Below are 20,423 nucleotides of genomic sequence, written 5' to 3'. Positions count from 1 at the left end.
AAGAAATGTGCCAAAAAGTCTACTCCAGATATGACACATGAAACAGTAAATCCACTTTTACTTCACATATTGTGGTATTTGTCGCTGTAATGTTAGTGTCCCGTTTCAGGTGGTTTTTGCCAGTGAAAAGTCTAGCTCAGATGTGAATTTCCCTTTTCAGGTCATTTTATTTGATTTTCCAAGGAAATCTGTGTTCAGTACTGCACAATAAAGACTAAATTTACAAAAAGAAAAAATAACAGTTATATGTTTTTTATGGTAGAAGCATGTTTCTCTGACTATTCCATAAATCATCTAACAATCTCAAAATTTCTCTTGCAACCCCCAGACTGCCAGATTGTCTTTAAGCTTAACATTTGCTTAGTCAGCTTGCATTAGCTGCAACACAGACCAAAATCTTGAAGAAGATATGTATTAACATGTATAAAATTCGAAACAGAAGACATGTAGAAATCTTCACTGTGTTGCCCAGGTTTGGTTTGAAAATTTATCACACGGCCTGCTTCTTCTGTGGCGACACATCTGGAACTGCCTCCTTCATCTTAAAGGAGCACATTAACATTATGAAATTCAGTTGGTTATTTTTCTTGTCTCGACTCTTGTCACATTGAGGAGAAATCTACCTTTGCTAATCAAGTCCTGTTTGCATTGTATGCATTCCTGGTTTGTTTTTTTTTCTCTTCCTCTGGCTTGTAGCTACAGTAGCTACACAGCTTGGCTCAGTAAAACTCATTTTTTTTACGAGCTCCGGTGAAATGCTGAAACTTGTGTCCACCCCAAAATGTGACAAGGAGCTTGTGGAGAAAAGTAACCAGCTGGAATTCAAATGTGAAGATGCCCATAAACCACTAATGTCCGTCACCAGCAATATTGCTTGTTGGTCTGTCCGTGTGTCTGTCTAACATCTGCCTGTCTGTCTGTCTATGAGTCAGTGCTGTGTCTTGTCTGTCTGTCGATGGCTAGCTGCCTTGTCTTTTCTTGTTTATTCTGTCTGTATACCTGCAGCTAGCCTACGCTGTTTGAGAGTCTGTCTGAGTTGCTAGCCAGCTGGCAGAGAATGTTTTCTTTATTTGAATCATTGGAGCACTTGACCCACCATCACCTTTGCTTTTTACACATCCTCCTTCATCCCTTCCTACTTTTTCCTCTACTCAATCCTCTTCCCAATGTCCTCTGACCCTGCCTGCTGAGAGGGAATACAGAAATGTTCATGGAAGGTATTAATTTCTTAGAAAGGTGCGTCTATATGGAGTTTAGAGGGTTTCAGTGCAATATTGACTTTTAAAGTTGGCTTGCACTGCTTACTACCACCTCACACTGAGCTGCTTGGTGGATCAGATGTATACCAAAATTAGGACTGGATCCTAACAATTCAGAAAGTCTTCAAGTCATGTTCACCAACGATTGCAGATGAAGAAGGAAAGAGTACACTGACGAAGTTCAGCATAAAAAAACTTTACAGATTTGATACATTTATCAAATCTGATTTGATACATTTATCAAATCTGTGGTTTACAAAGCAGTTCAGGTTCAAGAAACAGAAACAAACAACATAAAAGTTAACAAGAATTAGGAAACAAGAATAGAAGTCATACTTAAAAAGTTGAAAAAAAAACTGCATACTGTGTGTAGAGAAGTGTGGTTTAATGCATTCAGACTGCTGCAGTTCAGATTCATTCAGTTGTCTGTTTCAGAGAGAAACAACAACATAAATCGGGGCAGGTTTGTCTTGTGCTTGAATTTAAAAAAAAAAAAAAAACTTTTGTTCCTGGAAATTCATCCTTCGAACATATTAAGGGCTTTGCTATGGGTTTACAAAAAGCCTTAGATTTGAACAAATATTTAGGAAGCTTTTCCCAGGGTATGTGAAAAAGTTTGGTCAAAAAAGTTCATGGATGCATTAATTACTATGATCTTTACTGGCATCTGTTGGTAGCCAGTATGAATTTCTACACTAATCGTAATCATCCCCTCCTACACACGTCTCCGACTCAGACTTCACCCAACCCAACTCATGCTGTTGAGCTACGGTGGCCTGTAACTGACACAAACAATACAGTCACATTTTCACACCAGAGGAAGCCAGCTAGTTAGAGTACAGATGCAGAAGAAACATCGGAAGAGTTAATATATCATGATACAAAATACTGACATAATACATGTGTCACTGGGCAAAAAGCCAGAAATCTTACCTGACCACGTATCATTGAATCAGTGGTATTTGTTCTATATTTGTGATCGATCCTTTTTTTACTCTTGCCCCTTAAAGAAACCCTGCAATACTGTGTGTCAGAGGCAAGCTGGCATTGCCATACATGTACTGCCAAGTGTACGAGTCTTTGTTCAAGTGTTTGTAATCTTTTGTGTCATGTGTAGGTGTGAAGCACCACTATATGTCATTAAAGCTGGATTTTTATGTGACTTAATGTTGTATGTATAAGATGTAATAGGAACTGTTTTGCTGCACTTGTGCTCAATAAAGATAAACACAGATTCCACAGATCCTCGCATGACACCGTATCTCTTCACCCTTCCTCTCCTCTTTTCCTCTTGCATCCCTCCTTCACCCTCCCCTCCCTCATCAGCTGACTCTTGAGCATGAAGCGCCCTTTTTGACAACTTTGCGGAATTTAATTCCAGTTTGGAATGAGTTGGAACTGTGATGCATGCTGGGAAGAGGCTCGGTGCCACGCTACCAAGCTGTATGCTTGTAGGGGATTCCCCTTCCTTCCACGTGACCCTTATTTCAACCCTTTTGTCCCTTTTGGGTTGAGCCCTTATAGTAAATTGTGAATTGAAGTGTCTGCCTGCAAAGTACTTTTTGTAGTTTAGTCTGTCATTTTTCTGTGCCAGGCGCTGTGCAGAATCCAAGAAGGCATATGTTAGATTTACTAGCATTTAACCTTGCAATTAATAAGTACTTATAACCATAAGCTCTATGGTTAGCTTGCAGCTGGTGCTACCCATTGGTTTTGATGGGGAACGCTAGATGCTAATGAGCTGGGTTTTAGTTCTCTCTCATTTGTCACAACTGAAACCAAGAGGCTCTTCCCACCCTCTTCCCCTCCATCTCTTCTTCCTCCCCCCTCACCCCATGTCTTAGATAATGAAACATGGAGAGCCATTGCTGTGTTTTCTTACCTTCTTTCCTTTTCACAAAGATGTAAGCATCTTTCTTAATTTTCTCTTTTTTCTCTTTTTCTCTCTCTCTTCCTCTTCCTCTGTTTCCCGTGTGTTGACTTTTTTCATTTGTACAATTGGCTCGTTGATTTGGGATTGCGTCCATTTGGTTCGTTCATGATTCATTTCCATTCGGTCGCATCTGATTTCTATTTTTCCACTTTGTGACTTGGATATATCATTTATTATTATCATTTTCTTTGATGTATTCCTTTATACCGCTTCCATGAAAACACCCCTCCTTTGTGACTGTCATTATGGCTGTGGCTTCTTTGCCGTTGTGTTTTGTTGCTATTGCTTCATGATTTGCCATGTCATCCATGTCCATGCACGGATACATGCCATCTGTCTGTTTTGGCTTTGCTGCGACACACCCTGCTTTGCTTTTTCCTCCCACACTCTTTCTCTTCTCTTGTCCTTCCCTCCCTCCTTCTCTAATCTCTCCCCTCCTCCCTTCCTCTCCCTCCTTATTTTCTGCCCCATTTTCTTCACCTCACTCTGTTCTCTTTTCCTTCCCTCTTCACCTACATTTCATTCCCCCTTCCTCTCTCCTGCATCCTTTTTCTTCCCTCCTTTTCATTCTCCTTTCTCTCTCCCACCCCTCCTCCCCTTCCTTATTCCCCCTCTCCATCTCCAATTCCATCCTTGTTCCTCATTTCTTTCTTTTCCACAATCCCCCTTCACCTTCCTTCTTCCGCTCCCATCATCTTTTTTGCGCCCTCCTCCTCCCCAACTCGGCAGCATTGGGACGAGGGAGGGGGTGATCCAGAAGAACCTGAGTGGCTTGCTGCCGGTGCGCGACTTCCGGCTGGACCCCAGCCTGCTTTACTCGCTGCCCCTGCTGGCCCTCAGCCCCAACCTCCTGGTGGTGTGGATCTTCCTCAGCGTGGCCTATTTCCTGGCCAAGCTCCGCTGCAGCTGAATGTCCGCCGCTCTTCACACAACTCGGTGGAGAAAACGGACAAAAAGCGCAAATGAAGCGCACATCCAGCGAGTGTGTGGACAGTATACACCAGGGACAGAATAGTCCACATGGATCCCCCAAGGGTGTTTCTGAAGATGTGCGGTCAATCATCCTGTCAATGTGTTTGTAATGCGTGCACACACTACTGTACAGCATGTGCACGCCATCCCACCCAAACTAAGGGCTGTACACACCTTCTGGTCCCCAAAATCCAAGGCAAAGCTCTTTCATGGATCATGATTACTGATTATTGACTATGCTTTTGTTTTCCTGTTGACAGGCAGGAAGATGCATGGTTAGAGAGAGCGAGAGATAGAGGTAGAGACAGAGAGATTGTCTGGCAGTGAGCCAGACAGTCATTCATTTGTATTTCCAGGGTTCCTGCACAGGTCTAGAAGTTTTTTAGAAAAAGGGTTGAAAAGTTTGGGAATTGCACAGGAACAAAAAACTCGGAAAAGGAAGGTAGAATAGTTACGTCTCATCACACATATGACACATTTTATGACACGTCATGAGGCTCTAAACCTGCTGTCACTTTATATTGTGAGTCATTTCACATGAATAATCTTCAGCTATATACAGTATGTGGCTAATTAACAGTCATATTCACTATTTATCCTGTTATCCGCATGCATCGGACCAAAATCTTCAAATCCATTTGTGAAGCTGAGGTCTAGGAAAAGTTTTCAAACAGAAAACATGTAGGAACCCTGTGTGTACAAGTGGTTTATGTCGATATATTAAAAAAAATATTGGTCAGATGGGAATTGGAAAAAGAAAAAACACTGGTGATACTCGACTTTTTGCATGTCAGACCTTCTTGATCGACACCCTCTCTAGAGTCCGTCCCATGCTCTATGATCTGTGATCTCCTGGATTTTAACCAACAAAGTGGCGTTGAGGTCTCAGATGTGCAGTTACCATCACTTGTGACTTGACCTTGTCAGCGAGTTTCCTGCCTTACTTCTCACTGTAATAATATGACACCCTGTGATTCACCAACAACATCAATATTGTGTGAACTACAAAGCTGTAAATTTGTGAAACTTAGAGCAGAAGTTGTGTCTCAGTTGTGAATATGTATAAATAAGCAGATTACATATATTGTGTTTTCAGAAAAGGGTTATTATTAATAGTAGCCACTATAATGGATGAAAATTGAATTTATATCATAAGCTGTGCATGAAAGATCAGCCTCTTTTATTTGTGCTTCATGTTTTAGCTTGCTTGATTTGTCTTCCATGTGCAGCTGCACTTACCTTACAAGCTAGAGCAAAGAGAAAGAAATCTATTTTATTTGGTGCCAAAATCAATAGAACATATTTTAGTTTATATTTTGCTACGTTTTTAAGGCCAAATTTGCTTGTGTTTCTTTAGGTCTTCCTACTTTTGTAGACAGCAGAGGGAGACATTTTGCTTCTACTTTAGCCAATGCACTTTGCAGCAGATCTGGGTCAGATATTACTGGTAATTATCACTGACTGTGTTTATATGCAGCCTGATACATCCGTTACAAAGAGGGCTGTAAAACTGAACAAACCCCCCCCTTTACTGAGATTTTTCGGAGAAGTTTGGATTTGATACATGTTTTATTTTGGAAGTAGCTCTGATTTGTTTTATGTGCACACAATGTGTCTTTAATGGATAAACTGATAAAATTAAGTTCTGCATATTGCTTGCATTTACAACCCTATTTACTTTAACTTAAAATGAGCTGATCTCATATAGACACATCAACTGGACCTATATAACTAAATTCAGCCCATTCTAATGAAGTTGTGATTGTCTTATAATAATAAATAAACTGTTCCCTGAAGGAACATGGCAAGATTTTGTATTGATCTGTCAGGGATCAGTACTGAATCACTTCTGCAAGGATGGTCACAGGATCATCTAAATAACCCAACTGGAGAGCAATGTGTAGGGCTTTGTCTTTTATAAAGTTATTTACAGTAAAAAGAGCATGACAAATGCTCAGCTTTAATACGCTTGGAAGATGCAGTTGGACTACCAACAAGTGACTACAGTACTGCTACTGTAGCATAACCTCAAAATAAACAAACAAATAAATAAATAAAGTCATCAATTAAATTAAAGTTTATAAATAATTTCAGTGATTTTTTTTATTTTTTTATTTATTTTTTTTTTTGGTGGTCATTTTAGATTCTGCCTCAGAAGGATACAAAGCTTTGCTGTTGATTTGTCCTCAGGCAGTTCATGTAAAGCCCTGATTTAGTCAAACATGGTTGCACTGGATTAGCTATTTTATGTTTGGGGGAAAAAATAAATACATAATTAAAGTGTCAGATGCCTTGGGGCTGCAGATGTTATAAAAAAGGTCCTGTTATATGAGTTCAGTTCATTGGTAATAGCAGTAATATGTTTAATGTTGTCAGTGCCGTAATACTTCCAGTTGAGAGTTTGCTTTCATCTGCCATGAGGGCAGAACGGGGCCCGGCTGGCACCTTTGGGGCAGTTTAATTGGTCCCAGTGTGCCAGCCAGACCAGATGAGTCGACCTCTGAAAAGCATCTGAACCCATTCGAAGCAGTAGCTCAACCCAAATCTGCTCTCCATCTCTTTTGCCAATGCAGTGAAGATTAACTCTGTCTCGCCAATTGACAAAGTTCAATCTTTGTGTTTTTTAGGATGCAATTTCTAATTGGCTAATTTTGGAATGTATGCTAGTAGGATATTCAGGGGAAATGTGTTTGATTATGCAGTGTAGCACTGTAGGTTCTTCACACTATAGAGCATTTATCAATGATCAGTATCTGTTTACATTTACTCAGACATTGATTTTGTGGTTGTAATAAGTTGATGTGACTAGATACTCAAAGGCCAGCCAGTAAACTTTTCACTTATTAGCTTTATAGAGTTGTGTTTCTTAGATTGAAGGAAGTGATATTATTTGATAGATTGTGTGGCTAGTCCACTGTGTTTGCAGTTAAGCTGTAGGATGAGTGAATGAGGAATGTATTTATGCTTGTGCCAAATGCTTCAGTCAGGTTTCTGTCAGATGAATCTGCTTTTGGAGGATCTCTCTTTCCAAAGAGGTTAGACCAGGATGGATGTGACATCCTAGTCTGAATCCAGTTCACTTCTCAGTCATGTATGTGCCCTGGGAATAAGGATATACTACTAAAAAATATTCACCTCAATGCATTTAATCTGTTTAATCCTTTTCTGCCCTTAAAATAAGAGAATAAATCCACCAGTAGGGTGTGAAAATTCATTTTTCCTTAATACAGTTTGACTTGGTTCAGGAGCTTTCAAGTGGCAGTACAGCGAAATAGGGTGAATATTTCTCACACCAATGGCAAATTGTTTGTTATAAGTGAACGTAGTGTAACTACACTAGGAAATAAGGACACATAATATACATGCAGACACATTGCTTCCAAACCATGCACTTTACTTCTAATGCAGCAGGGTCATTTTGTGCAGTTGCCATCATTTGCACCAACTGTCATTTCAAATATGATACACTACAGTACATTAATTTTAAAATTTAAAAATGTATGGACCAGCTCACAGTCGTATTACCTAGCCACCATCAACATTTATCTTAAACACCATCCAAAATTTTCAATTCAGTGACAAAATTAATGGGAAAACCCACCCTAAAACATTTTTACACACTTAAAATAACAGCTATTGCGTCAGGCTGTTAAATTTTTTGGTGTATTTTTCTTCTTTCTAGAGATAACTGGCTAAATGTAGATGATGTGGCTCATCATCCAGATAGCAGACAAATTCTCAGCAATCTAAAACGTCAGGTTTTGGTGTCAGTCCCTCACAATCTAAGAGCTGATTGAGCTGATTGATAGCTTTCTAAAGATTCATATGCCTCAACGCTCACCATTAGAAAGTGAAAACATCTCCAGAAGTTGTCAACAACCGTTTTAGAAAATTTATCACTAACTGGAGTAGAAGTAGATAGTGGAGTGAAAATGGGCTCACCAAAAAATGAATAAATAAAACAATTTTACAAATCAGAGATGGTGGATTTGGAAATGGAAGATGAAATTTGGAAATGGAAAATATGTTACAGTCCAGTGTTTGGACAACAAGAGGCCCTCAGTTCGCTTCGCACTCTGGAAACCTGCCTTCCAGAAATCAATATTTTTACCTACATCTGTGAAACTAAATGAACACACCAGGCACCTCCTGTGAACATAGAGGCTCCGTCTCATTTAGACTGACCCAGTAAGGAAATGGATCAGACCAAAATAACTTCCTCTGGGAATCTACCATGCTTCTTTGTGACCCCTAAACACACATACACACACTCACACACACATCGTCACAGCCGCTGGAGTGATGAGGGGCAGAAATAATATTCCATATCCTTTTTTATCCTCCTTGATGATAAATATTAATATATAATATATAACGTTTTGCAACCCTCCTTCTTGGCTACTTGCAGGATTTTATTGGTCAGCACTATAAACCTTTGTTTGACTGTTGTGTATCTTTTGTGTAAATATTGAGATTTGATTTTGTATTAGGAATTATTGTGTATCTCGTCTATTCTATTAATGAGCGCTCCTGTTTAGAACTACCTCTGTAAGACAGAAGATATCCTTTCCACTTTATTTGACGCTGTTTTACCTGATATGACAAGAGGGGGCGGGGGCACAGGGATGTTATGTTCGTTTATAATATGTAATCTATCAGTGGCGCCACCTGCTGTCGTAAAATAGTCAAAAACATTTAGCCAGAGTGATAGGAGTAAATGAGATTTACTCTGTCAAATGTTAAAAACACTCTATTATTTCAAGAATAAATCCACTTAGGGTGACATTTTTCAGTTTATGATATGATTTCTATTAATTCTTGATGATTTCATTAGTAATTATTTAAGAGGTAATTATCCTTAGGTAAGTAATTACACTAAAGTGCTTCCCGAATGATTTATCAAGCGTCCTTATACCACCCCATTAACAGAGAAATACCCAATGTCAGTTATACCAGTGTTACTTTAGTTTTTAATCCTATTTTTTCTATACAAAGGTGTATTCCCAAGAATCAAAATGGATCAAAGAATATATTTATATTGCTGTACATAAATTGTATTTAAATGCTTGTATGCCTAAACACTAATGTTTGCTAAATTTTGTCTTTAATTATTCGAAAGCAGAGAATAATATATCTATATGTGATTATGCCTTTGCCATAAATTGCCATGCTGTTGTCACTTTATATCATAGCAGGTGTGATTTCAGCTAAATGTGTCTGTGTGATTTCTCTGTGTTCATATAAATCTCAATTTTATTTCATAACAATTGTGAACCCGTGGCTATTACTGTATTGAACTTCCCATTAACACAAACATCTACATAACAGCAATCTGCAGTTAATAACACAATAATCATGTTACTATTGTTGTTGTTTTTCTTCTCAATTTGTAGATTGAGTCTTTTTGTTTTTACAAGCTGATGAAAAAGTGATGGAAAAGTTTGATTTTTTTTTTTTTTTTTTTAACCTTCCTAATGTAACAAACCCAATAATATAAGAAATATTATTTGCTGGAAAAATAGATATTCTGTTAATTGTAACACTTATTATGCTACTGTATTAACTGCAAATTGCTGTTTTGCTAAAGGTTTATTACATTAATGGGACGTTGTTTCAGTAAATGAACAGTTTTGAGGCTCTGGAGGGAGGCTGCCCTTGGTGCTGACCAGGTCTGTGGGTTCTGGGGGTCAAAGAGGAGATCGATAACTTGTCAGTCTGGTGGATAAATATAGTTGCAACTCCAGTTTCCTTTGGTGAGTTTGTAAATTGAACAGCTTTGCTTTTTACAGAAAGTGACTTTATAGGACAAAACAATGAAGTGGAGATACTTAAGTTCTAAAGATGGATTTCAGCTTGGTCAGCATCCAGCGGGCCACATCCTTCTCCATGAAGTCGACTCGGCTCTAAAATGTGATCCTGTGCAGCCCTTGGTAATCAGTGCTTTTCCTCTGAGACTCAATAGCGATCGATGTCCCAAAAGAATGAGCTGTAGCCGTGTCATGTCATCTTGTGTATTACATGTTGCACTAAATGTATCACAAACCCAAGAAAAACCAACACTCTGTGTGTCGTGATCGCCAGGCTCGTGCTATTAAATAAATGTTTATTTTTGGTTTGTTTTGTTTCCACCTGCAGAATATAAAAACACAGTGAAATAATATCTGATGGGTTTTTAAAGTTCATTTCTTCATCGTCAAACATTTCCCACATCTGTGCAAGTGTGTCACTGACTTGCATAAAACACAAAATTGCTCTCTTCACTTTTGCCTCTTAAGTTCTGTGGTGATAAATGAAGATTATTTTCAAGGAAATGCATTGCTGAAATTGGGTTACATCGGTTTTCCGATGGAGCAACCAATGCTTCAAGGTGCTTTAGATAGAAATTCACTAAATTGCAAACTGTATGTTACGACGCACATAAAAATGATCTGTTTTTCAGCCAGGAGAAATCAGTGGTTATTACCCAGCAGGTATCCAAAATCTGGATCTGTACCCCATCTTTCCTTCCTTCTTTTCTCCCTTTCTCTTCTCGTCCATTTACATCCATCCATTGGTCCATCTATCCTTCCATCTGTATGATTGGTTTTGCATGTTTGAACCAGCAGGGCTTGTTTTCCGTCATTGTTTCATCTGGCATCTTTTTCTTCATTTACTCTTCTTGACCCTTACTAACTTTTGTCAACATCAGCAGAACTTCTCATTTCTCTGTTTTGTGCCTCCTCGTCTCCTCGTTCCTCCATCCTCCATTGGCATTGTTACATTTGAAACAAAATAACCCTGTAGCTTGCAGAACTTGAGGATATTTTGTGTTGTTGCTGCTTGCTAAAAGTGGTGATGTTATCAGTGTTAATAGCTGCAGTACCACAAACTGGAATATGGAAGTTAACCCGGTGTAGCTGCCACAGGCTTTTGCGAAGGCATTTTTACGAAGCATGTTAAAATGGCCGTCGCTGTGACCATACCCTGACTAAGCATAGCAGTAGCCCAATCCAATTTTTAACTTCACCCCCCAGGCAATAATTCACTTTTAATTACTCTTACTTTTCACTGACACTTGAAAAAAGGCTTTTTCCATCAGCATGATCATTGAACTATTTTTAGATGTTAGTAAGCAAATATTTTCGGGCTGCTCATGTGTGTTAGGTGTAATATGTGGCAGGCCAGGAACACACAGGATGTTAATGACGCACTCCAACACCAGCAGAGCACCGGCTTCCACTACTTGTAATTGTCACCCAGAGAAGTCACCTTCACCTTGTATTCCTTTATTTAGAATACCTCATGACATCTAGATTGCTTTTCAAAGAGTGAAAGCTAAAAATAAAAAACACTCATACAGTCTGGCAAACAACATGACAACTGCAGATTAGTAATTGATGGCACTTTGAAATGAGACTTGAGGGAGCGAATACCATTTTATTAAATCGCTGCTGGAAGAGACGTGAGTAAAGGAATTGACGATGTACAAATTGAGAAATGACAAGAGGAGCCAATATCCTCTTGCATGGCCCCCTCCACCCCTCCTCTTGAGCTAAAGTGGCCTGTATTTGACAGAAACAGTAAAGTCACATTTTCACAACAGAGAGAAGTGAGCTAGCAAATGAATGCAATGAATGCTTCAGGCTGAGAAGTTGTCCAGGGGTTGGGAGAGTCTTGAAAGAGTTTTAAGGGAGTTCTTTTTCCAAAACATCACAAAACAGAAAACTGCCAAGAAAAAAGACTGTCAACACAATTTTTCATATGTTATTTATTTATTTCATATACTTTTTAATAATTGATTGTATTCTGACGACTGTGCTTTTCCTAAAGCCCTGCTGGCCTTCCTCAAAGCTCCATGCTCTCATGTTTGCTGCCCTGCCCTTAGTTTGTGCCCCAGTGTGCGGTAATCAGATTGTGCATGCTGACATTTTATTTTCCATATGGATGAATCATTGATCAAGAACAGCATTAAACTCCCACACACTGTAATTTTGTGGAAATGGGCAAACAAAATCTTAGCCTTTGCCTCTTTAACACCAACCATCATTTATTCTTTTATTTATTTATTTGTTTATTTTACTGCTCTCATTTTGCTGAATGCCACCCCCACCCCCACCCCTTCTGTCCTGTCTCCAGCGAGGGCTGCAGACGTGAAAACACCATGAAGAACGTCGGCTGTCGAAAGTACGCTTTTAACTCCCTGCAGCTCAAGGCCTTCCCCAAACACTACCGGCCACCCGACGGAACCTACGGGAAGGTGGAAACCTGATTGGGCCGCGTAGAGCGCCTTGTGAGAAGGTTGCAGCGTTGGACAGCGCGTTGGACAGCGCGTTGGACAGCGCGACTGCTCTGTTTTTGAAAGGTCGAGATCTGACTGGATAAAGTTTGATGCTGTGTTCTGGATGGCTGCGCTTTGATAAGGACAGATTGAGTAGTTTTCCAGAAATGGAAGATGGCATCCTCACTCCTGGTCGAGTGACAGATTCAGCCAGTTTGGTATCAACTCACCCAAACCTCATTAAAAACAGACAAGTTCTACTGTACAATCAGAAAATAATGAAGTGCTATGAAAAATAAGTAGTCAGTGAGATAAATCCTTCAGGTCAGACTTGAATAAAATCAGAGCTTAAAATGACAATATAACAAGTGTGTACAGCAGGGGAAAATGGGCTAAAATGTAAAACAAAAACTCATCTTGTGGTTTGGGGACCTCCCTGCTTTCACACCATGTCAACCAGTTTATGTTTATGCATATAGGCTGTTTTGTTAAGAGGCCTTATATCAAATCTTTAGTTTTTAGTTGTTGAAATGTTCACAAAAAAGTTTTGTACGTTTGAGTTGTTGTTGAAATGAGGCGTGAATGCCTTTTGAAGCACGGTTCAATTATTCGACTGAAACCTCTGTTTATTAGAAATATTGAACTGAAGAGGGATGAGACATTGTTTATGATAATTTTCATGTATTCTTCAGTTTTCCTCAAAATTAATCATTAGTATTAGAAATGAAGTGCAGACTGAAACAAAGTAGCACCACCAGCCTTCAGCTGGCAGGTGAGCTTCAGGAACGCTGCCAAGTCATTTTTTTAGACTGTCCCTCAAAAGGAGCCCCCATGTCCTCAAACGTTCGCCTCGCTGAAGTGCCCTTAAGCAAGACACTGAATGCCTACCAGCTGCTGCTCTGCTCCGTAGCTGAGCGTATAGATTTCATCTGTGGAGTGGCGTTAGCGAAAAGAGGCGCTCCCTTGGGTGATCATTAAAGCATTACAACACATTGAGAGAAAGGATGGAGGGGTTCTCCATTCCTCCACGACCCACACCTGAAAGCAGTCTGAAATTTTAAAGGTATCCCTTTAAAAACTTTACTGTGAGCTGCAAGAATGCACCCCAACTTAGCTGCTCTGCAAAAATGGAAAGAATTATGGAGAGAAATGCTCAAGATGAGATAAACTTAAGTGGAAATTGATTTCAAGTTTCTAGTTTATTACACATCCACATGACAGTTTTGTTTTACAAAACTTAAGTATGTGGATATTTATATTGCATACAAACATAGATGATCGAACACAAGCAGTTATCAAACATAAAAAATACATATGCATTCATGTTAGCACGATCATTGCGTCAGCAACGAATGAGACGTAATTGAAACTGCAATAAAATAAAACTGTAGCAGAAATATTTGCAGTGTGTGTCCACAGGCATTTAGTTTATGCTGAGCATTTCCATGATGAAACCTACCGTCTATACTTTCATATTCTGCTGTTTCTATACAGTTTGGGTTCATTGCTTCTGATGAAAACCACTTGTTATTTTTACACACAAGATTAGGGCTGGAAATTAACAAACTGCAACTACAGCACACTGTGTTACTGCCGTGTTGAGTTTTTCGCACCAAAATTCATTTTTATGACATCAGAAATTAATGATTTTTTTTTTTTTTTTTTATGTGTTATTATGGCTATTTTATTTTACTGTTGAGGAGGATCACTTGAAATATAACCTGATTGTAATTAAAGCAGATAATATGTACAGAAAATACCACTGTAGATGGTCAGTATACTTTCACTTAAACCAGAGGGCTATTGGAAATGTGGATTTTTTTGGACCAGTATCAGTTCTGACCTAGCAGGAGCGGTATTAGCATTGCAAAATTTGAGTTATAGCCAGCTCTGCTTGACCAAGTCCTGCTGAGAAATTCTTATGGAAATTCATACAAAGGAATTTAATTCACTGAGGGCAGAGGCACAATGTTTTTAGGTTCTGAAACACAGGCAACTTAATAACATAATTTTTCCTCACCCTTCATTGTGTACACATTGTTTCTGTAATGATGTATTTGTACCACAAAGGGGGAGCATTACTCCTCTCCTTTCCAGTGAGGCCCTTATTGAACTGTGTTCCTGGTACCACTGCACTGTAATGTCAGATATTAACACAAAAGAAAGCAACAAGTGCTTTTAACAACTACATTACTGTTCTTACAGGGAATTTCATACAAATGAAAGTCAAGTTCACTTCTATTTTGTTTGTGTGTGTGTGTGTGTGTGTGTGTGTGTAAGAGAGAGAGAGAGATAAAGACATTTGCTGTAGATTGAGCAGCATCATTTGTAACGTGTCCTCAGTGAAATGCAACCTCACCGTCAGACTCAATGTTGATGGCAATCCTACCGCAAGTGACAGAAAAATACATTTATCGCTGTATCTGTAAGTTGTATTCTTTATTTATGTACATTATAATCTGTCAACATATAGTACACATGGCATTTTAATTGGGTTTGTATTGCTTTCTAATTTGGACCATGAAGGTCCAAATTATACTTCTCATCAATATCTGATGCTGAAATAAATGCATAAATTGTGGGCTAATCACTCTTCTGTGTTGTTGTTGTTGTTGTTTTAAGGCTTTTAAAATGAAAGTTTGCTAAAATACTGTCACAACATCTCATCTGTTGGACTGAACTGGCAAAAGAGATCAACTTTTGTTCACTTTCTTACCAAAAACCTACTTCATGAGGATGATTCCTCATGATTCCTCATGAAGGATGATTTCCTTCTGCCTTCTTCCTCCAGTTTATGAAATGCTGTCTTTATGTAAACCACACAAGCAAATAAATCTGTTTAAGCCATTACGCAGTGTGAGAAACAGGGTCATGAGTCTTTCTCATCCTAATGTGATTTTCAAGTTACTTGTAGGGCATGTCAGGGGTAACAGATATATGCTTTCCAGGTAAACAGAAACACACATTATGGCATTTGGAGAACTGGACCGAAAAAACAGCTGACACAATTTGGATCAGATTCCATTTTCTCTGTAATCCAAGCAGCCATTTCACATCAGCTTTGGCAAACGCTACACTGCTGGCTTCATTTCAGCCTTCAGCTTTCAAATTTAAGGGCAGTAGGTTTTGCAGTAAAAACACAAAAAGGCTACATAGGGCAGCAGTTATCAGTCTGGGGTCTGGGCCCCCTGGTCATGGCTTCTGGAGGTCCCCCGTGATACAATGAAAATCTTGTGCTATGGCTTCCACTGCCTTAACACAATGGCCACACCATCCCAAAAACACTACAGACCTATATAGGCTATGTGCCCAATGAATTCATATGTTATACACAATATCCAGTACAAGTTAACAATGTGAGGTACATATTGGGGCTTCAGCTGTTCAGCGACCTGACTGCATGTGGAAAGAAACTGTTACTGTGACGGGTGGAGTGTGACTTGATGCTCTGGTAAGGTTTTTTAGATGGAAGGAACAAGAACAGAGCCTGAGCAGGGTGGCTGGTGTCCTTAACGATGTACTGGGCTTTCCTTTTGCAGCAAGTGGTGTAAATGTTACAAAGTAGTGGTAATTTCCATACCAGTGATTTTTTTTTTTTTTTTTCTGCTGCCTTTACAGTCCTTAGAAGCAGGGTACAGTCCTGAGCATTCAGGCTGCCAAGCCACATTGTGATGCAGCATGCCATTATGTGGGGTGGTCTAAGGGGTCCTTCCTCCAAAATTTTGTCAAACACTGAAAATCCTTAATGGTTAATGCTCGGTTTATAAACTGTCTATAGATTGTTATATGAATTATGATACCTTGTTACATGGTTCACAAATATATTGTAAACCATCTATAATTAATATATTTATAATTATAAATAAGATAATTATAACATTATTTGGGTGGCTATTATAAAGTTCATTTAAGAATATAGCTGGAAGTGGCATCTCCAGGGTTCAAGCTGACACAGACTATTAGAAGCTGAAAACGTCACCAGCCTAATTAAAAATATCCAACTTTATAAGGCCATCCAAATATTGTTATGCTGTGTTGCATGACATAGTGGTGTGGCGTAAGCTATGAAATGGAGAACTGTCTGTGGGTAAGGCACTGAGGGATCTTGTGGAGCACTAAATGGGTTGATGTGGGGCGGGGACATCCGGGGATGTCCGGATCTTGCCTAGGGCTCCAAAAAGACCAGGGCTGGCCCTGCTTTCACATCTTTCAAAGGCATGACATTGGGGCTGAAAGGCATCTCTGATGTTAGTGAGTTTGCAATCCTGCAACCAATTTGATTTAGTCATGTTCCACTTTGGCGGTTTTTTATTGCTCAACACAAGGATATTCACAGTACCATTAATGGACTAACTGTCCTGGTTTTTGCATCCTCCTAAAAACAAAATTACATGGGCAAGCCTTTTTTAAGAGAAGGAGGTGGCTTTTTAAGTCACATGCAACCGTAGAATATGAAAACCAACCCCCACATAAGCAAAAGAAAGCACAGCCACCCTCACAATTGTTTTTCACATATAAATTGTGGTGGTAATCCATACTGCTTCCACAGTGATTCTTAGAAAGTGCACCAACATGGCCAGAGATCTCTCCATCAGCGAAATCATCGGCATCATTTCCACATCTGCCGTCTTTCTCTTGGTCATTGCCAACCTTGTTTCCCGCCGTCGTAGAGGCCAGATACAGGATGGTTCTGGCCGCGCAGTCTTGATAACGGGCTGTGACAGTGGCTTCGGACACCACCTCGCTCGGCATCTGGACACCCAAGGGTTTGTTGTCTTTGCTGGTTGCCTGTTTCCAGAAGGTGCCGGAGCCCAGAGCCTGTCAAGAGAAAGCTCCAGCAACCTGAAGATCCTCAAGCTGGACGTCACCAGTGATGACGATGTGCAGCAGGCGAAGAGGATAGTCCAGGACAATCTACCAGAGAAGGGTGAGAGATTTACTGTCTGCGAAATATATCCGTCCTTAAAACAGTTTCTGTTGTACTGAGCCTCAAAATATTTCTCTTGAAGCCAGTTAGAAATTGATCAGTGAGGTGCAGTTAGTTTAACTTTTCCATTTATTAAACAAACAAAACAAAGCAAAACAAACAAACAAACAAAAAAAATCCTCAATTAAATTAATTCACTTGTGAGGCTGTGTCATAAATGAATCCCTTGTTCTCTGTTCAGGCCTGTGGGCAGTTGTGAACAATGCCGGCATTTCTGATTGGGCAGAGATAGAATGGAGCACCATTGAAGATTTTCGCCATATGGTTGATGTCAACCTTTTTGGCTGCATCAGGACTTCAATTGCTTTTCTACCGATGGTTCGAGCCTCCAAAGGTAAGCCTACAACCAAGTCAAATGTCACTGATTTTTGTATATGTTTTTATAGTAATTTTCCATGTAAAACCACTGATCTTCTGTTCTGGTAGTGAGCTTGAAATTAATATATCTTGTATTTCCCAAATACCACAGGGCGGATGGTTTATGTGTCAAGCATCTTTGCATTTTTCAGCTGCCTGAACATGGGAGCCTACAGTGTGTCAAAGAGAGGACTGGAGGCATTTGCAGATTGCTTAAGGGTTGAAATGGCCAGTTTTGGTGTTGAGGTAATGTGACACAAAGTATACAAATCAGAGGGCACACACAAATCCTGGTAGTGACTGAATAAGCATTTGTGGGAACATAGTGGAAACTCTTGTGTTTAATAAGATGAAGAGATAAAACTTTATTGACCCCAGCCGTGGGGAAAATGGATTATTGGAGCAACAAATTAACATGAAGAAAATGTTTGAAGCTGAAATTATACTTTGATAAGTTTGTGCCATACTGTTTTTTTTTTTTGTTGTTCCTCCTTGCTGCCGTCTGAACAAAGTCAGTGTATTTAGAGATTACTGGTCTCGTTTTCCTCCCTTCAGAGGAGGCCATTTGCTGAGATCATTCTTGTAATATGAGAAAAAGCTTCCACAGAGCAAGATAATCCACCACAATAAACAAAAAAGGCCTCATTTGGTTTGGCCAAAGTCTCCAGCTCACTGTCAATCAGCTGACAGCCACAGGAAGAAATGAAATGGAGTAATCCCTCAAAACCATGTCGCCTTACAACCTGAATGGTCACATCTGAGTCTTTTCATCCCCAGCAAGTGAAAATCAGGGAGAGGACCTTGGATTGTTCATCTAACCGTCCCTCTATCCATTACAGTCAATTTCTGAACCTCTGCTGGCCTGTTCTGGAGGAAGTCTTTTGGGGAGTAATTGATTGTGACATTAAGGTTGGGCATTTTGAATATAAACCTGATTGGCCCAGAACTACGCCACCACCAGGCCATCAGGGCCCTAAGCTTCATGCTCAATATCTCAGACACTGCAATGTCAAATCTGACGAACATTTGGGGAATGATGCATTTTTTTATTGATAGCCAATATCCTAAAATTAAACTGAAACCCCAGCAACTCCAAAAGGACAAAAAGTCCCTGAGCTTCAAGAAGTAATGTTTCAAACATAAACCGAAAAAAAGGTGATTTACCATTTGTTAGGGACTTCGTAGTTTCTTTGACTAGTTATTTAGAGTGTCATTGTTTGCTAAAAAAAAAAATCTGTCCATGTTAAGCTAGTTTTAAAGTGTAGCCGTCATATTTATTTGATGAAAAATTCCAGTGGGGAAGCTAGTCATGAGTCAAAGAAGAAATGATTATCCTTTCAGACCAATCAGCTTCCAGGGGGCAGGAGGCGGGGCTTAGCACAGACAAATATAGCAACCATATCCACATAACATCACAAAACAATAACCAGCTTTCCCCACTCATTGGCCAAAAGGGGCGTGTCCTATGACAACATTATTGCCTAAAAGGGGTGGGGCTAAACACAAACAGGATCATCATATCTAAACACATTCATGTAACATGATGAAAGCTGGCGGGGATGTGGGGCGTGGCTTAGCATAAACAGGGCCATCACTTCCAGCAGCGAACTTAGTGGTCAGACTAAGCCTGTACTGTACTGAGTGCCTTTTTGTTCTTGTCTTTCCTTTCAGGTCAGCATCATCCAGCCAGGTAATTTTGGCCAAGCTACCAATATTGTGAGGATGAAAATGGCTCAGGACATCTGGACAAAACTTGATGAAGAGCACAAGCAAATGTTCAACCAGAGTTACATTGAGCTGGCCAATGACTACTTCACTTCAACGTGCAAGGCCGGCTTCAAAAATGCTGACTCGGTTGTTGATGCGATGGTACATGCCATCACATCACCACGACCTAAATACAGATACCTGCTTGTCTCCACAACTGATATGTTTTTCTTTAAGGCCTTTCCTTATCTTCCCACCTTTCTCGCTGATGCTGTGTTTTCCCTCAGCCCCATGTACAACAAAAGAAAAGCAATGCTTTATTCTCAGTAGAAAAACTACTTCAGTCACCAGCAAGCCTTTTATTATTTTATGACTCTGGGCCATTGCAATAGCATAATGAGAGCATTTTATTGGAGTGAACAGTTTGAGAAACCAAGTGTTTTTTGTTTGTGCATTTGTTACTATCCTGTGACTTCTGTGATTATTTTACAAGCACACATTTTGAAATTTGGTGGAGATAATAAATACATGTTACTACTTCTCCTACTGTAGTGCTACTAAAAATTAAAGATTAATATTGCCTCATAGATTTGAGCCTAATGCTTAACTGTTACTTGACTAAACTGTGAACTGTTAACAAATCACGTCATTCTTTTTCTCATTATCACGCATTACAGCCACACCCTGACTGTTACTTATATTTTGTATTTAAGTGGTGTATCAACCAAGCAGCAGTAATAGGGACAAAAAGCCTTGTGTCTTTTGAGAAAAGACTATTTCACTTGAAGGGAGAAACTGCAGTCTACATCTGATAAAGGAAAAAAAAAAAAAAAAAAACGGCACTGGGGTACTAAACTGAAATTTAGTGAGCTGCCCGTCACAGTGGTGTTTTCGTGCTGCACTTCCCAGAGCTCTACTGTCAATCAAACACAGTGGGCGGGAATTGGATTA

At 39.6% G+C, this 20,423-nt stretch overlaps 2 protein-coding genes across 6 annotated transcripts in view; both read left to right on the top strand.

Annotated features, from left to right (window-relative positions):
- Nucleotides 1-15,008, top strand: part of LOC115371394 (type I inositol 3,4-bisphosphate 4-phosphatase-like) — a 70,405-nt gene extending 55,397 nt beyond the window's left edge. For 4 of the 5 annotated variants that reach the window (XM_030068767.1, XM_030068758.1, XM_030068776.1 and 1 more), the window contains one exon: nucleotides 12,280-15,008. In XM_030068767.1, coding sequence (XP_029924627.1) covers nucleotides 12,280-12,412 — 133 coding nt within the window. In that variant the 3' untranslated portion in view covers nucleotides 12,413-15,008. Of the gene's footprint in view, nucleotides 1-3,921; nucleotides 10,957-12,279 lie in introns of those variants that run through there. The other variant, XM_030068785.1, reaches the window with a different exon arrangement.
- Nucleotides 15,009-16,993: 1,985 nt separating this feature from the next.
- LOC115375795 (D-beta-hydroxybutyrate dehydrogenase, mitochondrial-like) lies at nucleotides 16,994-19,872 on the top strand. The gene is made up of 4 exons (XM_030075342.1): nucleotides 16,994-17,348; nucleotides 17,590-17,742; nucleotides 17,878-18,011; nucleotides 19,437-19,872. Exons 1-4 carry the CDS (start codon nucleotides 16,994-16,996, stop codon nucleotides 19,800-19,802), a joined length of 1,008 nt encoding a protein of 335 aa, XP_029931202.1. The 3' UTR covers nucleotides 19,803-19,872.
- Nucleotides 19,873-20,423: the final 551 nt, after the last annotated feature.

The sequence above is a fragment of the Myripristis murdjan genome, chromosome 2, assembly GCF_902150065.1.
Source record: "Myripristis murdjan chromosome 2, fMyrMur1.1, whole genome shotgun sequence".
Taxonomy (NCBI): Eukaryota; Metazoa; Chordata; class Actinopteri; order Holocentriformes; family Holocentridae; genus Myripristis; species Myripristis murdjan.
This window is presented reverse-complemented; position numbering and strand designations above follow the sequence as displayed.